At 35.8% G+C, this 17,230-nt stretch overlaps 2 protein-coding genes across 2 annotated transcripts in view; both read left to right on the top strand.

Moving 5' to 3' along the window:
- LOC144431367 (uncharacterized) overlaps window positions 1–17,230 on the top strand; it is a 48,821-nt gene that overhangs the window by 164 nt on the left and 31,427 nt on the right. Inside the window, exons 2-4 of the mRNA XM_078119406.1 lie at window positions 1,553–1,651; window positions 1,920–2,000; window positions 2,155–2,237. Of these exons, the coding sequence (XP_077975532.1) occupies window positions 1,553–1,651; window positions 1,920–2,000; window positions 2,155–2,237 (263 nt within the window). The remainder of the gene's footprint in view (window positions 1–1,552; window positions 1,652–1,919; window positions 2,001–2,154; window positions 2,238–17,230) is intronic.
- On the top strand, window positions 2,312–10,850 carry LOC120332204 (uncharacterized). The gene is made up of 19 exons (XM_078119370.1): window positions 2,312–2,325; window positions 2,624–2,791; window positions 3,200–3,458; window positions 4,040–4,235; window positions 4,349–4,476; window positions 4,955–4,987; window positions 5,255–5,317; window positions 5,572–5,652; window positions 5,915–5,995; window positions 6,719–6,844; window positions 7,121–7,192; window positions 8,271–8,333; window positions 8,436–8,510; window positions 8,979–9,047; window positions 9,292–9,345; window positions 9,723–9,764; window positions 9,917–9,958; window positions 10,305–10,491; window positions 10,722–10,850. Exons 1-19 carry the CDS (start codon window positions 2,312–2,314, stop codon window positions 10,757–10,759), a joined length of 1,791 nt encoding a protein of 596 aa, XP_077975496.1. The 3' UTR covers window positions 10,760–10,850.

The following is a 17,230-nucleotide window of genomic DNA, read 5'->3' as shown; positions in this document are numbered from 1 at the left end:
TGACTTGTTGAGATATCATTGGAATTTATCGCCATAAATTCTAATAAAGTGTTGATTAAGTTATGATCAGGCCCCGTGGAGCCAATTTCAAAAATCCGTTGAATATTTTTAATATAAATTTATTTTAAATAGTTCAATATTTAAGACCGATATTTAATCTTATTCATACAGGTTACTATAAGTACCAATATGAGATGGTAACATTGCAGTGGGTTGATAAGGGGTCGAGAGAGTTCTACACCGGAATTTAATTCTAATAACAGTTTGATCCTTCCGACCTCAAGCCATTGAGTTATGCACAAAGACAGCATGCACTTCATATATCTAAATAACACTTCGATATATTACAAAAAACAGATGGAAGAGGAAAACTTTTTAGTAACCCTTAATTAACATGGCCATGTTCAAAATAGTTTCTAATGGTCAACGGAAGAAGGGTTAACTATTGCGTAGGACGTAGGTAATAAGTGAAATATAAATGATTTCGTCTTTCTGGTATGATCTAATCTAGGGCATTTTCGAAAAAGTCTCGCTTTCTCTTTCATATGTATAGGGGTTAATTATAGTTTTAAAAATTCAGTGCAGCATATGCACCAAACGGAAATAGCGTTGTAATATGTCGGCATGTTTGCTATATATCCCTACACTCGCAATTCCTTTCCCATAGGGTGCCGCAATAGTTATGACCGGCTCTGTAAATCGCGATACATCGCCTGTCTGAATCGATTTAAGTACATTTGCGACGGAGGTGTACGGAGCGTTTTTTTTCAATCAGACTTAGAGTCTATCATGGCCTCATGGGCCATACTCGAAAATAGCGATGCTTATGTAAGCATCACAGATAATAATAAAATCGGAGATTCCTGTCCACTAGTTAATTTGGCATACATCAGGGTCGTCCAACCAGTCGCCCGCGGGCCATAAGAGGCGTTTGCAAATATAAGCCTGTCAAGACAGACGATTCTCGTCGGGTTGAAGAGCTTGGGAATTCTATAGCAGAAGCTTCAATTGCAAAAGCAGGAAAGTTTTCATCGTATTCCTTGACGCTTGACGAAAATACTGGCATTAAGTCTGCTGCTCTTTATGCGTGGAGTTAATTAATGATGATTTTGAAATTACCGAAGAGTTCGCAGCCATTGTCCCAATTAGGGGCACGACTATGGGCATTGATATGTTGAGAGCTGTGATGAAAATGATCAAGCGTCTTGGCTTGTTTTTTGCAAAACTTTTGGGAATAACCACTGATAGCGCCCCATCAATGGTTGGGAAACAACAGTTTTATTGTTTTTTTATTTACCTGTAGTCAGTGTATCAAGACTAAAACAAAACTACAATGATAAGTGGCCACTTATTAGTAAATTTCATGTGGCCGTCGGCCAAAAAGGTTGGACGACCCTGGCATACATCGCCTCACCTATGTTGAAAGAAACTATATCGAACCGGTAATCATGTTAAACCCCAGCAGTTCCCAGCCTCTATGAGTTCGTGTATGTATCTAAAAATGAAGGCAGGATATTTATTTCTGGACTAAATCTTGATCTCTTATTTCCAGGAACAAGATGAGGCTTCATCTTATTTGACTGCAGTACAATGCGTATATGCGTTTGCATCATGGTTTGGTCGGGGAGTAAGGAAGACGATCAAAATCTTGGTGAGACGTTTGTAAACATCTTTTTTAAATAACTTGATTACATTTGCCTCGTATGGTTATCTAATTACTATTGACACCGCTGGTATGAGATTTGGGATTTGAGCCTTGAGCTGGCTATTAAACTCAGACCCGTAATCTAATCCAGGATACAAGAAGTTGTAAGGATTTTTGTTTCCTGAATACGTTATTCTTCTACCTAAGTGACTTCTTGTATACAGCTTTTTTAGCGGTAAGGAAAAACTAACAAAAAGACCATTTCTTTTGCTAGACATTCGCTCGCTGCTGTAAAACTTCGACTGGAAACGGCGGTGACGAGGAAATCTCCAGAGAAATTCATAGTGATGGAAAGGTAAAAACGTTATATTGAATTATTTGAAATAATATTGACATTTTAGGATTTCTGTGGCTAAATTCAGTCCATATCACTTGTTTCATCTTATTACTGCCACGGGGTTTCTTATTCTACTTTCTGTTTATTCTTCATTCTTAAATAACGTTGATAGATTTCTTCAAAGACTTCTTCACAGTCTGCAAATCAGGACGATATCGGATCTGAAATGGCCGAGAAGCTTTATTCTGGAAACGGGTAACTTAAACCTTACTGCTTGGTTGCTTGGTTAGCTCGTGAATAAAGGGGGAAGTTTATTTCAGAACATATCAATGGGATCCCGAAAGTGAAAATACCATAATACAAAGCCTTAGGTTCTTATTCGGTGTTGGATAGCCTCGAGCCCCGCTTATCTAAACGGAATGGCACGGGGGCCTCATCAAATAACCGCCAGTAAGACTGACCCAGACTGGCTTTTTCAATATCGGACGCGACTCGATACCCTTATGGTAAAAACTTTAACCCAGCATTGTTCGTATTATTCTTCGAAATCACGATCGGTAGTTCTAGGTATTTTGTTATATTTACCACATTAGCAATAAATGGGTTCATAGAAGAGAATAAATAAAAGTTATTATTTGCAGAAATAAATCGAATTTGGGTGACCAACAGCACTCGAAAAAGTCATCTGACAAGATTAGTACAATTGATGATAAAGAAACACTTTCTTATATTGATCATGAGCGATACAATGACGGAAAACGTGGAAATACGCTCCCACCTCTTGGAATTCCTGGCACTAAATCGCCAAGGTTAAAAAAGATTCTTTGAATCAGAGACATTACGTATCTTTTCTGACATTTCCATATTTAGATAGAATTTCGACAAAATTGTATTTCTTATTTTCTAAATCCATCTATATTTGCTTCCAAATAACCCTGTGCGTGCTCATTACTTGACTTCCTTTTCTAAAGATATTTGCAAAAATGATTGAGCTGCAAGTATCCTTCACTCATTCAAAGCAAGAAAAAATATATAATATATATACGCTATTCTACAAATTCCACGCAAAAATATCATTTTGAGTTTGATAATTTTTTTCATATATAATTAGTGAGTAATCGATCGTATGCAATTTCATCCTAAATGCTATATATATATATATATATATTTATTGTTTGTACAAAAAATATATCAAAAATTTCTTAATATTTCGCCAGGGACTTCGCCAGTGGAGGAGACGGAGAAATTTCAAAACTTCATTCTAACGCTGATTCGCAAAAGAGAAGTTTTACCAAAGACAAAGTTGTCAAAGAACTTTCAGATTCGAAAAGTTCAAAAGATCAAGATCATGATGCGACATCAATGTCTCTTCCACCTGTATTGACTAGAATATTGCCGTCGTCTGGGGACGAGTCTGTCAATATGGGAAGAAACGTTCCTTGTCAAGGAATGAGCAAAAAAATAGACGACAACATGGTACGTCGGAAGATACTAAATTCATGAAATTGTTGCCTAAACAGACCACTAATAACCTGAGAAATATTTATTCTGTTAAAAGTGCTAAGAAAGACTAGTTTTATTCTATTAGCATTTATGACTGAAAACTACGAAAATGCAAAGGTTTATTTTGGTGACATGTAGTCGGAGTTTGGAATGTTTTCATAGCGGTAATAGAAGTCAAAGTTTTTTACAGATACTCGAAAAAAAAATTTACGTTGACAAAGCGTTGCTAACAGTATCAAAGAAGGCTTTCATATGCCAAGATTTGTAATCAAAATTTGATTTCCTCTGGTGTCCACAGCTGAACAAGAATTCCGAAATCGGAGTATAAATTTCTTTAACTAGGAGGCGTTAATTTTCCCTGATTCCACAGCCTTGGTTGTTTCTCGGTTATGACGATTCTAATCACCATTATTGTAATCATTCTTAACTCTATAGATCTATACTTCAACCTGCTGCTTGGTTATATAGCCTTGTTCAGGGCATTGGTTTAAAACAACAATAAAAATTTCATTTGGAAAGTGAATTATTTATCTCATTTATTTCTAATTTTGCAGATAAAATTCATGGAACAATTAGATGATCAGAAGAAATCATTGATTCGTGATTTGGAATCAATTGCTTCGGCAAAATTATGGTTCGAAAAAAGTTTGGATTTTGTAAACGAAAAACAGTCTCAAATGAATTTGAACATAAATGAAGATTCTGCCTTGTTGGGAAGAACAACATCGTCTGAAAATATTTGCAATAAAGGTAAGATGAAATCCTAAATCTTTTTTTATATATGCGATATTATATGTAGACTCAGGAGGCAAGTTTATTTAATATATAAGATAATTGTCTTAATTTGCGTTAAAATACTGCAGTTTCTCAATCTGGAGACTCGTTGAGCAACTTCAAAATTGACAACATGGCGGAAACAGAACAACAATTACATTCACTCATCAACACAGCTAAAAGATTGGAACAATTTGTAGCATCTTCAAAAATATGGGTAAGTACTGTATGTTAGATATAATATCTTTTCGACATTGTTCTACGTTCTATGTCTGACAACAGTGTATGAGTTGAATGAGGTTTTGATCACATTATGTATGAATCATACTAAAATCTTGCTAACGGCCGAGTCATCTACACCTACCTACAGAAGCTACAGAATTTAGTAAAATGCTAAACGGTAAAATATGGTTGCTGTAGGTTACTTTCATACTCGTTGAAAAAGAGACACAATACAATTAATTTCACTTCGTAATATTGCCACTTTCATTGGGACGTTCTAATACGATTTCAGGATCAACCCAAGAGTCTTTTATTAATCTGACTTTGCATTATTACGAAGATATGTGACTTGGCATTTTTCGTAGCAGAAACCATGCTCATTCAGTTTTACAATCTTATCACATATCGGTGGCAGCTTATCTAGGGCGTTGCTCGGAGAGTGTAATGAAGCATGTCATAACATTTTTTTGCAGACAATGGGGAAAGCAGATGACGTCAAACCCAAGGTATCGAAAAATAAATTTTGATATAATGTCAATCAAATATTGTTTTGAATATGAGACACTGAAGTCACAATTTTTTCAAACTCATCGGAGTCGTATTTTATATCTTGCGACGAACTTAATATCTTGCACGTAGTTAAAAACATTGAATCACATTTTAAACAAATTTGAATTTGTTGACTTTAAGTAAAGAGCCCTGTATAAAACACACAACCTGGTTGACAATCAAACCTCATATATTGAAATGCATGTTGAACCTTTTTTTTTCAGAAACTTGATCAGAAATCAACTCAGACTAACAATCATACAGTTGGCAAACAAAAAGTTGAGAAGGTAGGTGTGAGTATATTTTTCTTCTAAAAATGTGATTTTTATTATTTTTTTATCGCCAAATTATGTGAATGTGACTTCTAAAAGCTAAAGCTAAGAAGTAGGATAGAAGCATAGAATCGTGAAAATTAATACATCGGTTTAAATAATAATGTAACGACTCTATGAATCAATCTATTGTCACATTCGAATCCGCCAGAATTTGCGCACGCGGTAATATTTGGTTCCTAACACACATGACTACATTTCACTTGTAGGTAATTGACGAAAGTGCTCATTTGGTAACTGTACCTGGAAATATCGAAGCTGCAAGTACTCTGCCGACAAGCAATGCAAATGTAAGATGTTTTAATCGATATCAATTCATATTTATACGAGGGGATGACGCCGACAAAGTATGAGACTGGGTGCCGCAGTCCGCAGTAATTCCAATTTGCTTCAGGGATTGACACTTTGGTATATCATTGCCTGCAACGTATAAAATAATATTACTTAAACGCGACACTACCCTTGTATCCTATATTGATCTAATAATAGATTATTAAATAACTGATTATCATCAAATCTGTATTTAACTAATCAATCATATTTTCCTTTCAGGTAGCAGAGAACAAATCTCCTTTACAAGCTACGTCTCCAATTGGCGATGCTTTCAATACTGAGCTTACCAGCGATGCAAACGTACGATTTTTTCTCTGTTTTCAGAATTCGAGTTAGAATGATTAGTAACAAAAGAAAAAACCATAAATGCAATATTAAATCTGTTTCTATGTTACGAAAATACATACATGCCCATTATGAAATGGCACCGTCAATATTTGTAAAATTTAGCAAAATGATGTGTACATCCGTAGTATCTGAACCAAGATAGCAGGCATCGGAACGTAGTAGGACTAGCCAAGTGACTCCTGTAGTATTTGTACCTGAAATTATGGCCCAACCCCAACCTGATACACATACTACGTTCCGGTCTCCGTCATCTTGATTCACATACTACGGGAGTACCGAATGTTCGAAGGTAATCTAACATTTGTGAATAAAATTTAAAAGTGCACAGTATTTTGCCAAAGTTTTCGTCGTCAAAATTTAATTATTTTGGAGATCGAAGTTAATTTTCTCAACCTGACGTCAGAAGTCGCAGAATCTTAAAACCACGAATCGAGTATTTGAGGCAGAGTCTGCGTTTGAAATGGTTCGCATTCGAGTGTCCAATAACGTTTTATTTTTGAAGTCATATCCCGAGTGACAAATTATGTGTTAATATGTTAGAGTGAACATATAAAATGCAACTCTTATTTGAAAATAGTGTAACTTGCTTTTCCGTTTTGATTATTTTGTCAAGCCTCGCGGGATAGTTTTCTAGCTCAAATTATTGCTATTTATTTTTAAAAATATGTTTTCCAGGTATCTAAGACGACCGAGGTAAAACTACCGGAAAATGATCAAGTTACTTATGCAATAACTAAAAGAAGAGCATACGATCCTTTTTACGATGAACCGATATGCAAAGTGCGCCCACAATACACAATGGTATTCAGTGTTTTGAATTTTTGTTTCTTGTTTGACGGTCACGATAAGTAGACATTCGTACGAACGTTGCGTTAGGCGCAATTTTAAAAGCATTTAACTCAATAGAAACAATATTGCGAATGGAAATTAGTAAGATCAGACGTTCATTGACTAAAAGTAAGGAATATTCATGATACGACAATTCCAAAATTAAACACAGGAGAATTACCTGGTTATTCTTCACTATAACTTAAGCATAGCTGAGTTTATAATACTTGTGATTGTAATTTCACACAGGGAAAGAAAAATGAAGTCAACGAAGCAGAATTTTCTTCCAATGGCAACTCGCGTTCTTTACCCAACAACAAGGTATTAAATAACGATGAATCCTCTTCTATAGTCCGAGCCAAAATGCAAAAACTTTGAGACTTACCGCAACGTTTAAAATTCTTTTATTGCTGGTAAATGTAGACCGTATAGATTATAGAAAGTTGGTATAGACCCCAGTATGTAACCTATGATGATATATTTATCCAAGGCGCTCCAGAAGTATGTGTACCAATATGGAACTAATTTTGTTCGCCTACTTCACATTAAGTTGTGTAGAAGAACTGAAACCTATGCGCAGGGGGTATACTCACTTGGCTAACACAGAAAGTCCCGAACTCGTAATAGAACTAAACTAAGGAATATCGGAAAAAAATATGGCTCAACCCTAACCTGGTACACATACTACACAAGTACCATTGTTATGAAACATTTACATTCTTGGTGCAACGTTCCAGTCATTTAATCGTGCAATTATCCGGCAAAGTTTCTATCACTCATCATCGTATTTTACCTCTAGGTAGCTGACGACAAAGCTCCGATAGAAACTCCATTTCCAATTGAAGATTCTAACAATACTTTGCTGACTGGCAAAGCGGAAGTAAAAAGTGTTCTCGATATTTCAATTCATATTCATATAATGTAGAATAGGCTGAAGTCATTCACGATTTACCTCAGTGATTGACTCGACTGAAGACGAAGATGACTTGACTTGGGGTTTAGGACTCATTACTGATCCCGTAGTAAGACGAAGGCTGACATATAGCTAACTACGGTATTCATACGGCAAGTGGTCGTGGATGAGTATGGGATTAGGTGCGGTAGCGCTCCAGAAGTGTGTGTATCAATATGGAGGTAACTAATTTTGTTCGCCTATTTTACATCAAGTTGTGTAAAGGGACTGATTACTATGGGCAGGGGTATAATCCCTTGGCTAACAGATACACCCCCCGAAATCGTAATAGAACTAAAATAAGGAAAATCGGAATAAAATTATGGCCTAACCTTAACCTGTTACACACACTACGGGAGTACTTGTACGGTAGTAAAATAAACTAGATCCAATGGTTATTGCATGGTATACATAAATCCTTATGCAAAACCATACCCGTATTTTCAGAACGTCGAAGACAACCTCAATGTGGAAATGTCTTCCAAGGAAATATCACAAATGGAAAAAGAGGTAAAATTGTACAAGTTTTCAATAATGAACCATTACCGTCCCAAAATCGCTTAATTTTTAATTTATTTAATCTCAATAATCTCGTTCATGAATTACTTTCAGGTAGAAGAGAACAAATCTCCATTGCCATCGGCATCTCCAATTGGCGATACTGATGAGCTTGCCAGTGCTACAAATGTGAGTTTTTCTCCGTATTTGAAATGCTGGACTTATTAAAAAGAGAGCGATTGAGTAATAACAATAGACAAAAGCCATAATTTAAATTTTATGCCTGTTTCAGATAGAGATGCATCTGCAACAATATGTGTAAACGTGCCGCCAATATCAATTGGTAAAATATTACGAAATTGCCTTTGCGTTCTTGGCATTTTGACTAAGCCCTGTTGGCAACTGTAGCATTTAAAACTAGTGCAGACTTAGGATTTTTTACAATAAGCATAAGCGCGGCAGCTATAAACTCACTCACAAATTGTGTTTTGCCTGACTTTGCATTACTTGGTATTCAGTTTTTTGTGATGTTTATTTTCGTAATTCCGAACACTGTATAGCCTTGGTAGACATTTCAATTTTAAACCTAAATTGCACGCAACACATTTTGCCTGAGCAGGATTTCTTAGTACGAGTATTGCATTTTGATTATTCTAGGAATCTCACGATGAGAAAGTAGAAAAGAAAAAAATTAACGACACTCATCAAGATGATGAGACATCAAAGGTAAAATGTTTGAGTTTTATAAACAAATTGACGAGAAAAGTGATCAATTGACGAAAATTAACCCCTTACTTTTTGAAAACTCAGAATAGTTATCTTGATTCTTGCTACAGCATCCTGGCATTATATGCACACGGATCCACATGAGGGATAAATAGTTGGTCCCACAGAAACCCAACATATATTACAGGTAAAAATTTACAGTTTTTAAATGCTCACATAAACATATTTTCATTGTTGTTTTCAGTCCAATGAGGAAAGTCAAAAACTGGGCGATGAAGATTGCGAAGATGATTACGAAGTAAATATTGAATTAACACTTTCATAAAAATCAGAATATGATTCTATGTAACATATGGTAGGATGTGGGATACCCAGGCGAATCATTACGTTTGCTTTACCAACCTGTCGCAGTGTACAAAATTTGAAGTTACAAAAGTTATCGGAGTCTAAAAAGCGCTGTTGGCATAATCAAATGAAATTGAAAACAAACGATTCCCCGACAAAGTTATTCTAACTCCAGATTTAAACGTTGCAACTACTGCGAAAAAAGTATATCTGCGCTTCGAAGTCACATAAACGGAAATACGTACTTGTCCAAAAACTTATAAAGCCATATATTATATTATATAAGCTGAATTTATGAAATCTTAATAACTATACTTTTTGTCTACCCAGGATGATTTTGACAGCGATACTGACGAATCAAGTAAATCATCTGTAAGTTTATCTTCGTTTGTTTCATTCCAAATAAATTTCTAGCAATTCTCTGATATTGTCAGTGTAATGTAATTCAGTGAAATGCCAGTGTAATTCAATGTAGAGTATTACTATTAATAATACTCGACAAAAACATTATTTTTGATTTCCAGAATGAATTGCCAAGCGATGATGACCTCTCACCAAGTTCGGAGGTATGTTTCAATTTATATTTGTTATTTGAAACTATTTGTATAGCACAATTGTGACTGCATATACATATGTTTATCATGTCAAGAATCATAATGAAAGTGGATGGCTGAATTTTTTGGAAATAAAATATAATATCGGATATATATTGGAAGTTGAAACCGGCAAATTAACTGATAGTTTAAAACTGCTTAGCGATGGTTTAATGCTATGTTTGGACGAGACACCACAAAGCCCCTCAAACGCGGAATTCAATACTGTGAATTCTGCAACGTCAAAGCGATTTAACATCTTTAGATCTTTCTTAATAAATTAATAACGACAATTGTTAACAAACAGATTTTTTCTCAGAATATTGAAATCACAAAGATGGCGAATTATACCAAGCCAACCAATGCTGTTCCTGGAAAGTCCTGTCTTGCTCTTGTACCTTCCAGTGGTCGAAACAACGAGAACAAAAAGGCAGTCAGTTTCAGGGAGGCTCTAGAAGACGTTCGTTACTATAAAATAGACGATTGCCCTTCTAAAGCAGGAAAAGGTAATGGATATTCCATACGCGTATCCACACCTATTATAAATTTTATTAACGTAAAACAATTAAACAATAATTTTACAATTTTTGTCTGCTCACTTTCCGGTTTAATACAGTCGTAATGTTCGATTTACATCAGATTAAACAGCCGTTGTGATGTAATAGTAGAAATACAGTTATCAACATTGTTTTATAATAAATAATCCACTTTTACATCAAATTCTCTATTTATTTAGGTTATTTCATGAGTCCTTTCCATTTGCAAGAACTATAACAAAGAAAACATAGACGAGGATTTGGAATGCAGTTTAAATTTATGGCTTATTCCTTTTTAAAGGAAGAATTACGGGAAAATCATATTAATAATTTTGTGCTAGTCAGTAAAATTGATAAAAATAAACAATATCTATATTTTTTTTTGAATTTATCGATTTGGAAATAAAATATCTATTCAGCAGAAATTTTTTTCATTTTTAAACAGGACTGTCAAGCTCTGGCCAATATTTATGATGGAATAAGGACGAAAAATGTTGTTTATTTGACTTTATTACTGTTGCGCGCAACCTCCCATTTCATATAGGTTGCATCAAAGTATGTTTCTTATGACAGATTTGAAGACGGTGAAAAGCTACTCAAACATTTATTGACTGAAGTTTTACAACAGTATCACTGGTAAAATGCGTCAGTTAATGTTTGAAGTACCAGCATTATTACATTAAACACTGAAGTCTCACGAAGAAGCTACAAGCACCACAAAAAATTGGCTTCTTTCCGAGGGACTTCTGTATACGCAATAGATCTTACCAACTCCGAACTCAACAGCTACTACAAGAAAAGCATCTACAAGCTCCTTAAACACTGAGGCGCCAAAATTCGACTACGGAAATTTTCTGTGGTGTCTCCTTTCTCGTGATGCCCCAAGCACATGCTTATTTTGCATAATGGTTGATCCCAGCCCTAGATACAATTTACTTCTCGCCTTATTGGCTAAAATAGACCAATTTTTGTTGTTGTGAAAAATGAACGACATTCTGATGGATTTTTATTTACCTTTGGTTGACCGGATCCGTTCGAGTCCGAGGGGTCCAACAATTCTGTCACTCAGTCATTTTTTCACCAAACTGAAAATACACTTGACGAGAACAAAAACAGGAAACACACTAAAAGATGGCGTTTAACGGTGAAGGGACCCGCTCAAAGTTCGCAGGAAATTTAGGTCTATAGTTCTGGGCAGATAGAGAAGCTGATAAAGTGTAAAACCTATTCCTAAATTACCATCCGAACTAGAGTCTTATCGGCTTTCGGAATACGTATGAGAAATTGACTTTCCAGTGGGGCTGGGATCCCAAAAATTAACGATCCATAAATTTCCATTTTTCTAGTCCCGATCATGAAAAAACATTTAGACCAGGAATTTCAATAAGGTATTTTTGATTCCATTTTTGACTCACCAACGTTTTTGTAGTTGAGAGAATGTTTTACATATGATTTGCTTTATTTTAAAGGTTTCATCACTGCGGAATATCCCACGATTTACACCAAGATACGATTTTAAAGGCCAGTATTCGTTAAGTGGTTTTAAGCAGCGCACACGAAAGGTCCAAGCAGGCATTGGTGCACGTAGTTTAAAATAACGCAGCCCGTGAATTGTCGAAGTAATTACCCCAAAGGGTTGTCAAGCGTGACGTTGATAAAAAATCTGCTGACCAACGAATCTTCGTCAGTAGCTGTGGCGCAAGGAAAGCGTAGAGGTGCGGTAATGCGGCGGTGGTAGAAGCAATGCAGGAGAGGGAAGTTAGAAAGAGATAAGGTTGATTGATAAAAAGGAGAGGAAAGTAAGACAAAGTAAATAGAACGGGAAAAAAAGAGAATAAGGCACGGAGTGTTAATGAAGGGGTGGTGGAAGGAATGCATGAAGTCAAGGGTGGCAAATAAAAAGGAGAGGAAGGAAAGACTGAGACAGAGTACATGAAAAAGTTCGAACCCGTTAGAAAGCACAGAAAGAAGGGAAATTGTCAGAAAGAGACAAACATAATAGATAAAAAAGAGCGCACGGAGTGTTGTAATGCAGATGTGAGATAGAAAGAAAAGTTTCGAATAAAAGAAACAAAGAGTGGTACATAAAAACAGAGAGTGGTGGAGGAAATACAAGTGAGTGGTGGCGGATAAAAAGGGGAAACGGAGTAGCTATAAAAAAAATGGGGGCCTTATGTTGTTTGTGCCTACCACAACCTCGCTAGCCGCGAGCAACTTTATCACCTCAACGATTGCCGGGCTCTACCGCCTCGATCACAACTTAACAACTGTTGTCGCAAAATTTCTGTATTCCCACGAATGACGGAAAAATAATCAGAGCGAGTTCGCTCCAGCATATCATCGAAAATAACCAAATGGACGTCAGGAAAGAAAACTTGTCTTGTACGATGATCCGACTATAAAATGTCCAGGCGACACTCACATTTTGTGCGTGCTATGGAATCTAAAATGGAAATAAGTGAAACATCCAGCTTTTTAAACTAGTCAGTGAATAACCTGCTTGACATTTCCAACCCAAGTTAGGAAGCATCCGAAGTTATTCCATTTGACGGTAATTTAGTTCAAATTTATGAGAATCGGTTGATGGGTTTAAATCTACAATTTACCACACAAGTAGCCGAGATATTCGTCTTGGCGTCGGTTTGTCGGTTTTATTTCCTTATTCACAGTCTATAAAACACGAATTACACCCTTCCCAAATGAAGGGGGTATGTTCATATGTAATGCAATAGATTTGGGTTAGGCCGGGCACGCATCGAAAGTAATACCGCTTACAAATCGGTTCAAAACGAATAGACTTCTTAATTGTATTATAACGTCATGAGTGACGGATGACATGACGTAATCTGAAAATTTTCCACAAATTTCGTAATACATACATTTCATGAATATGAACGAGATATCTTTGCTGCTCGGTCAATTACATTTTGAGCTATTATGACGTAACAAAGAAGATGTTTTACTGAATTAAATACCATTTTGCGCGATATATCATTTGAGTTTAGCGTATTAAGATTTGTTCTATATGCGCTGATTTGACTATCAAAGATGCCTATTAGGCAAAATAAAGTCGGCTTCACGACGGACCATGACGACGAGGGACACAGGGTATCATGTGGACGTAAGCGACGAGGCAGAAGATTTCGGAAATCTTCTCACCAGGTAAGTCACTCATTGAGATTTATTATTGAGATTTATCGCCATATAATTTCATAATCAAGTGTTGATTCAATTTTGTTTGGACTCTGTGGAAACACCTTAGAAAATCCAGTTTTATATTTAAGACCTATGAATAATCCTATATTCATGGTCCTATATGTTACTAAAAATATAAATATGAGATGGTATCATCGCACCTGAGTCCTGAATACCTAATTGGCCCATCGCTATAGCACAGGGGAATGCGGAATACGGCTACCGCTTCTTCAGGAATAAAAACAGGTTTAGGATATAACGCAGCGATAAAGTCAAAAAATATTATGTATTTTTACCTATATGAACATAAGATTAAGATTATAGCCTATGTATGATAATGGAAAACCTGAGTGTTGACACAAGGGTCACACTAAATGGCTTGGCGGGCCGGCCTCCGGGACTCCTGTTGCACACCCCTACTACAGCAGACCTCATGCTCTTGAGGTATGCACAATGGCAGCATCCATTTAAAATATCCAAAAAACTCTTCGATTTATTACAAAAACAGAGGGGAAAGGAAAACTGTTTAGTAACCCTTAATTAACATAACCATGTCTGAAATAGTTCTAAATGGTCAACCGAAGAAACTATTGTGTAGGTTTCCCCGCCCTACCGGGAGACTGGGCCCCGCGTAACTCGTTCCATATATATAATTCCGCAATAAGTATGACCGGCTCTGTAAATCGCCTTATTAATCGATTCAAGTACATTCGCGACGGAGGTGTACGGATTTGTTACTGTTTTTTTTAAATTAAAGTTAGACTTTGAGTTAATCATAGATCATACTTGGAAATAGCGATGCTTATGTTTAAGCATCTTAGATTAAAAGAAATGGAGATTTCTGTCCACTAGTTAAGTTGGCATACATCGCCTCACCTATGTTGGAAGAAACTGTATTGAACCGAGAATCATGTCAAACCCCAGCAGTTTCCAACCTCTATGAGCTCGTGTATGTATCTAAAAATGAAGGCAGGATATTTATTTCTGGACTAAATTTGATCTCTTGTTTCCAGCAGCAGGATGAAGCTTCATCTTATTTGACTGCAGTACAATGCATATATGCGTTTGCATCCTGGTTTGGTCGGGGAGTAAGGAAGACGAACAAAATCTTGGTGAGATGTTTGATATTTCTTAATTTTTTTTTAAATAAATTGATTACAATGGCTTCCATTAGACAAGAAATATGACTTCAACCTTAATATGATTTCAATATAAGCCCTACCCTTAATAAGACGTAGTCGAAAATGCAAAATTTTTTTTTTGACCTAGTCCCAGTCGATAGCAAGAAATCTCTCCTACACGGTTTGAATGATTGATATACTATGTTATGCAGTTATTTTGAATAAAAACGTGTTATTTATAAGCAAATAGATATAGGTTTTCATATTTTGTATATATATTTGAAAATCTCGTAATTCTCTGCTATGTAATTTTGTTTTTGATAACTGAAAATTTAGAACATCCCCCTAAAATAAGACCTAGTGTTATTTTTCGGGAAAAAATTGAAATAAGATCCCGTTTCATTGTCGGAGAAACACGGTATAGTATAAGATTACGTATTTGATCCTTGAATGCTGTTAATCCCAGACCCGTTATCTAATCCATTATGCAAAAATTTCCACGGATTTGTGTTTCCCGGAATACGATATTTTTCTACCTAATTGACTTCCTGTATACAGCTTTTTAGCGTTAATGAGTAACTTTCAAAAATCCATTCCTTTTGCTAGACATTCTCTCACTGCTGTAAAACTTCGACTGAAAACGGCGGTGACGAGGAAAGCTCCAGAGAAGTTCATAGTGATGGAAAGGTAAACTTGTTATTTTATTATATTATTTGAAATAATATTGACATTTTAGGATTTCTGCGGATAAATGTAGTCCATATAATTTTCCTCTTATTACTGCCACGTTTTTTTTATTCTACTTTCTATTCATCTTACTGTCTCGAATAACATTAATAGATTTCTTCAAAGACTTCTTCAAAGTCTGCAAATCATGACGATATTGGATCTCCGATGGTAGAAAAGCATCATTCTGGAATTGGGTAGCGTAAACTTTACTTGTGGTTAGGTCGTGAATGAGGGAGGAGATATTTTAGTTTAAACTTATTTAATGCGACCTTATAAGGAACAACTCAACGTCACAAAACGAAACTTCAAATCCATATCAGGGTTAGGCAGTGTTAGAGGAAACCCAGGTCTTTGACTCGACACCATTTAAATGGGATGACTCGGACGCGATATCAACTAACGACCAATGATACTTAAATCGACTGCCTGACTCGACATTGGCATCGACTCGAGTGGTGGGGATTTCTACCTCACACTGTTGACATTAATCTTTGAAAACGCGATTGGTAGTTAACATAGTTTTGTGCTTTTTACTTCAAATGCAACATGGAGTAAGTTTCCAGATTTGAATGTTTCCTGAGAGAACAGATTTTATTTGCAGAAATAAATCGAATTCGAGTGTCCAACTGGACCCGAAAAAGACATTTGACAAGATTAGTACGATCAATGATAAAGAAACACTTTCTTATATCGATCATGAGCGATACAATGACGGAAAACGTGGCAACACTCTCCCACCTCTTGGAATTCCTTGCACTAAATCGCCAAGGTTGGAAAAGTTTTTTTAAACCAGATCCGTCACGAGTCTATTTTGACGTTTTCATACATTAGCTAAGCAGATAAAATTTCGACCAAAATATATTTCTTATTTTTTGACTCCATCAATATTTGCTTTTAAATACCCTTAATTTTGTTTTCTACATGTATTTGCGTAAATAATTGAGCTTCAGGTATCTTCCACTCATTAGAGACATGCAAAAATATCTATTGTACGCTATTCTACAAAATCCATGCAGAAATATCATTTTGAGTTTAAAAATTTATTTGTATATATTTATCACGTAATTGGCCATATCATATGTAATTCCATCGTATATTATTTGATAAATTTAGTCTCTTGGAGGAAGGTCAAAAAACATTCAATATTTTGCCAGGAACGTCGCCAGCGGAGGAAACGGAGAAATTTCGAAAGTTCATTCTAACGTTGATTCGCAGAAGGGAAGTCTTACCAAAGACAAAGTTGTCAAAGAACTTTCAGATTCGAAAAGTTCGAAAGATCAAGATCATGATGCGACATCAATGTCTCTTCCACCTGTATTGACTGGAATATTGCCGCAGTCTGGTGACAAGTCTGTCGATATGGGAAAAAACGTTCCTTGTCAAAGAATGAGCAAAGAAATAGACGACAACAGGGTACGTCGAAGATACTAAATCCCTGAAATTGTTGCCTAAACAGACCACGAATAACCTGAGAATTATTTATTCCGTTAAAATTGCTAAGAAAGACTACTTTTATTCTATTAGCATTTCTGACTGAAAACTACGAAAATGCAAAGGTTTATTTTGGTGACATGTAGTCGGAGTTTGGAATGTTTTCATAGCGGTAATAGAAGTCAAAATTTTCTACAGATACTCGAAAAAAAAATTTACGTTGACAAATCGTT

Source organism: Styela clava, chromosome 13, assembly GCF_964204865.1.
Source record: "Styela clava chromosome 13, kaStyClav1.hap1.2, whole genome shotgun sequence".
Lineage (NCBI taxonomy): Eukaryota > Metazoa > Chordata > Ascidiacea > Stolidobranchia > Styelidae > Styela > Styela clava.
This window is presented reverse-complemented; position numbering and strand designations above follow the sequence as displayed.

Excerpts from the sequence above, each read along its gene's own strand:
- LOC120332204 (XM_078119370.1), top strand. Across the intron at positions 5,653-5,914 it reads TGCCGACAAGCAATGCAAAT|GTAGCAGAGAACAAATCTCC; the intron begins GTAAGATGTTTT and ends TTTTCCTTTCAG. Across the intron at positions 8,511-8,978 it reads AGCTTGCCAGTGCTACAAAT|GAATCTCACGATGAGAAAGT; the intron begins GTGAGTTTTTCT and ends TGATTATTCTAG.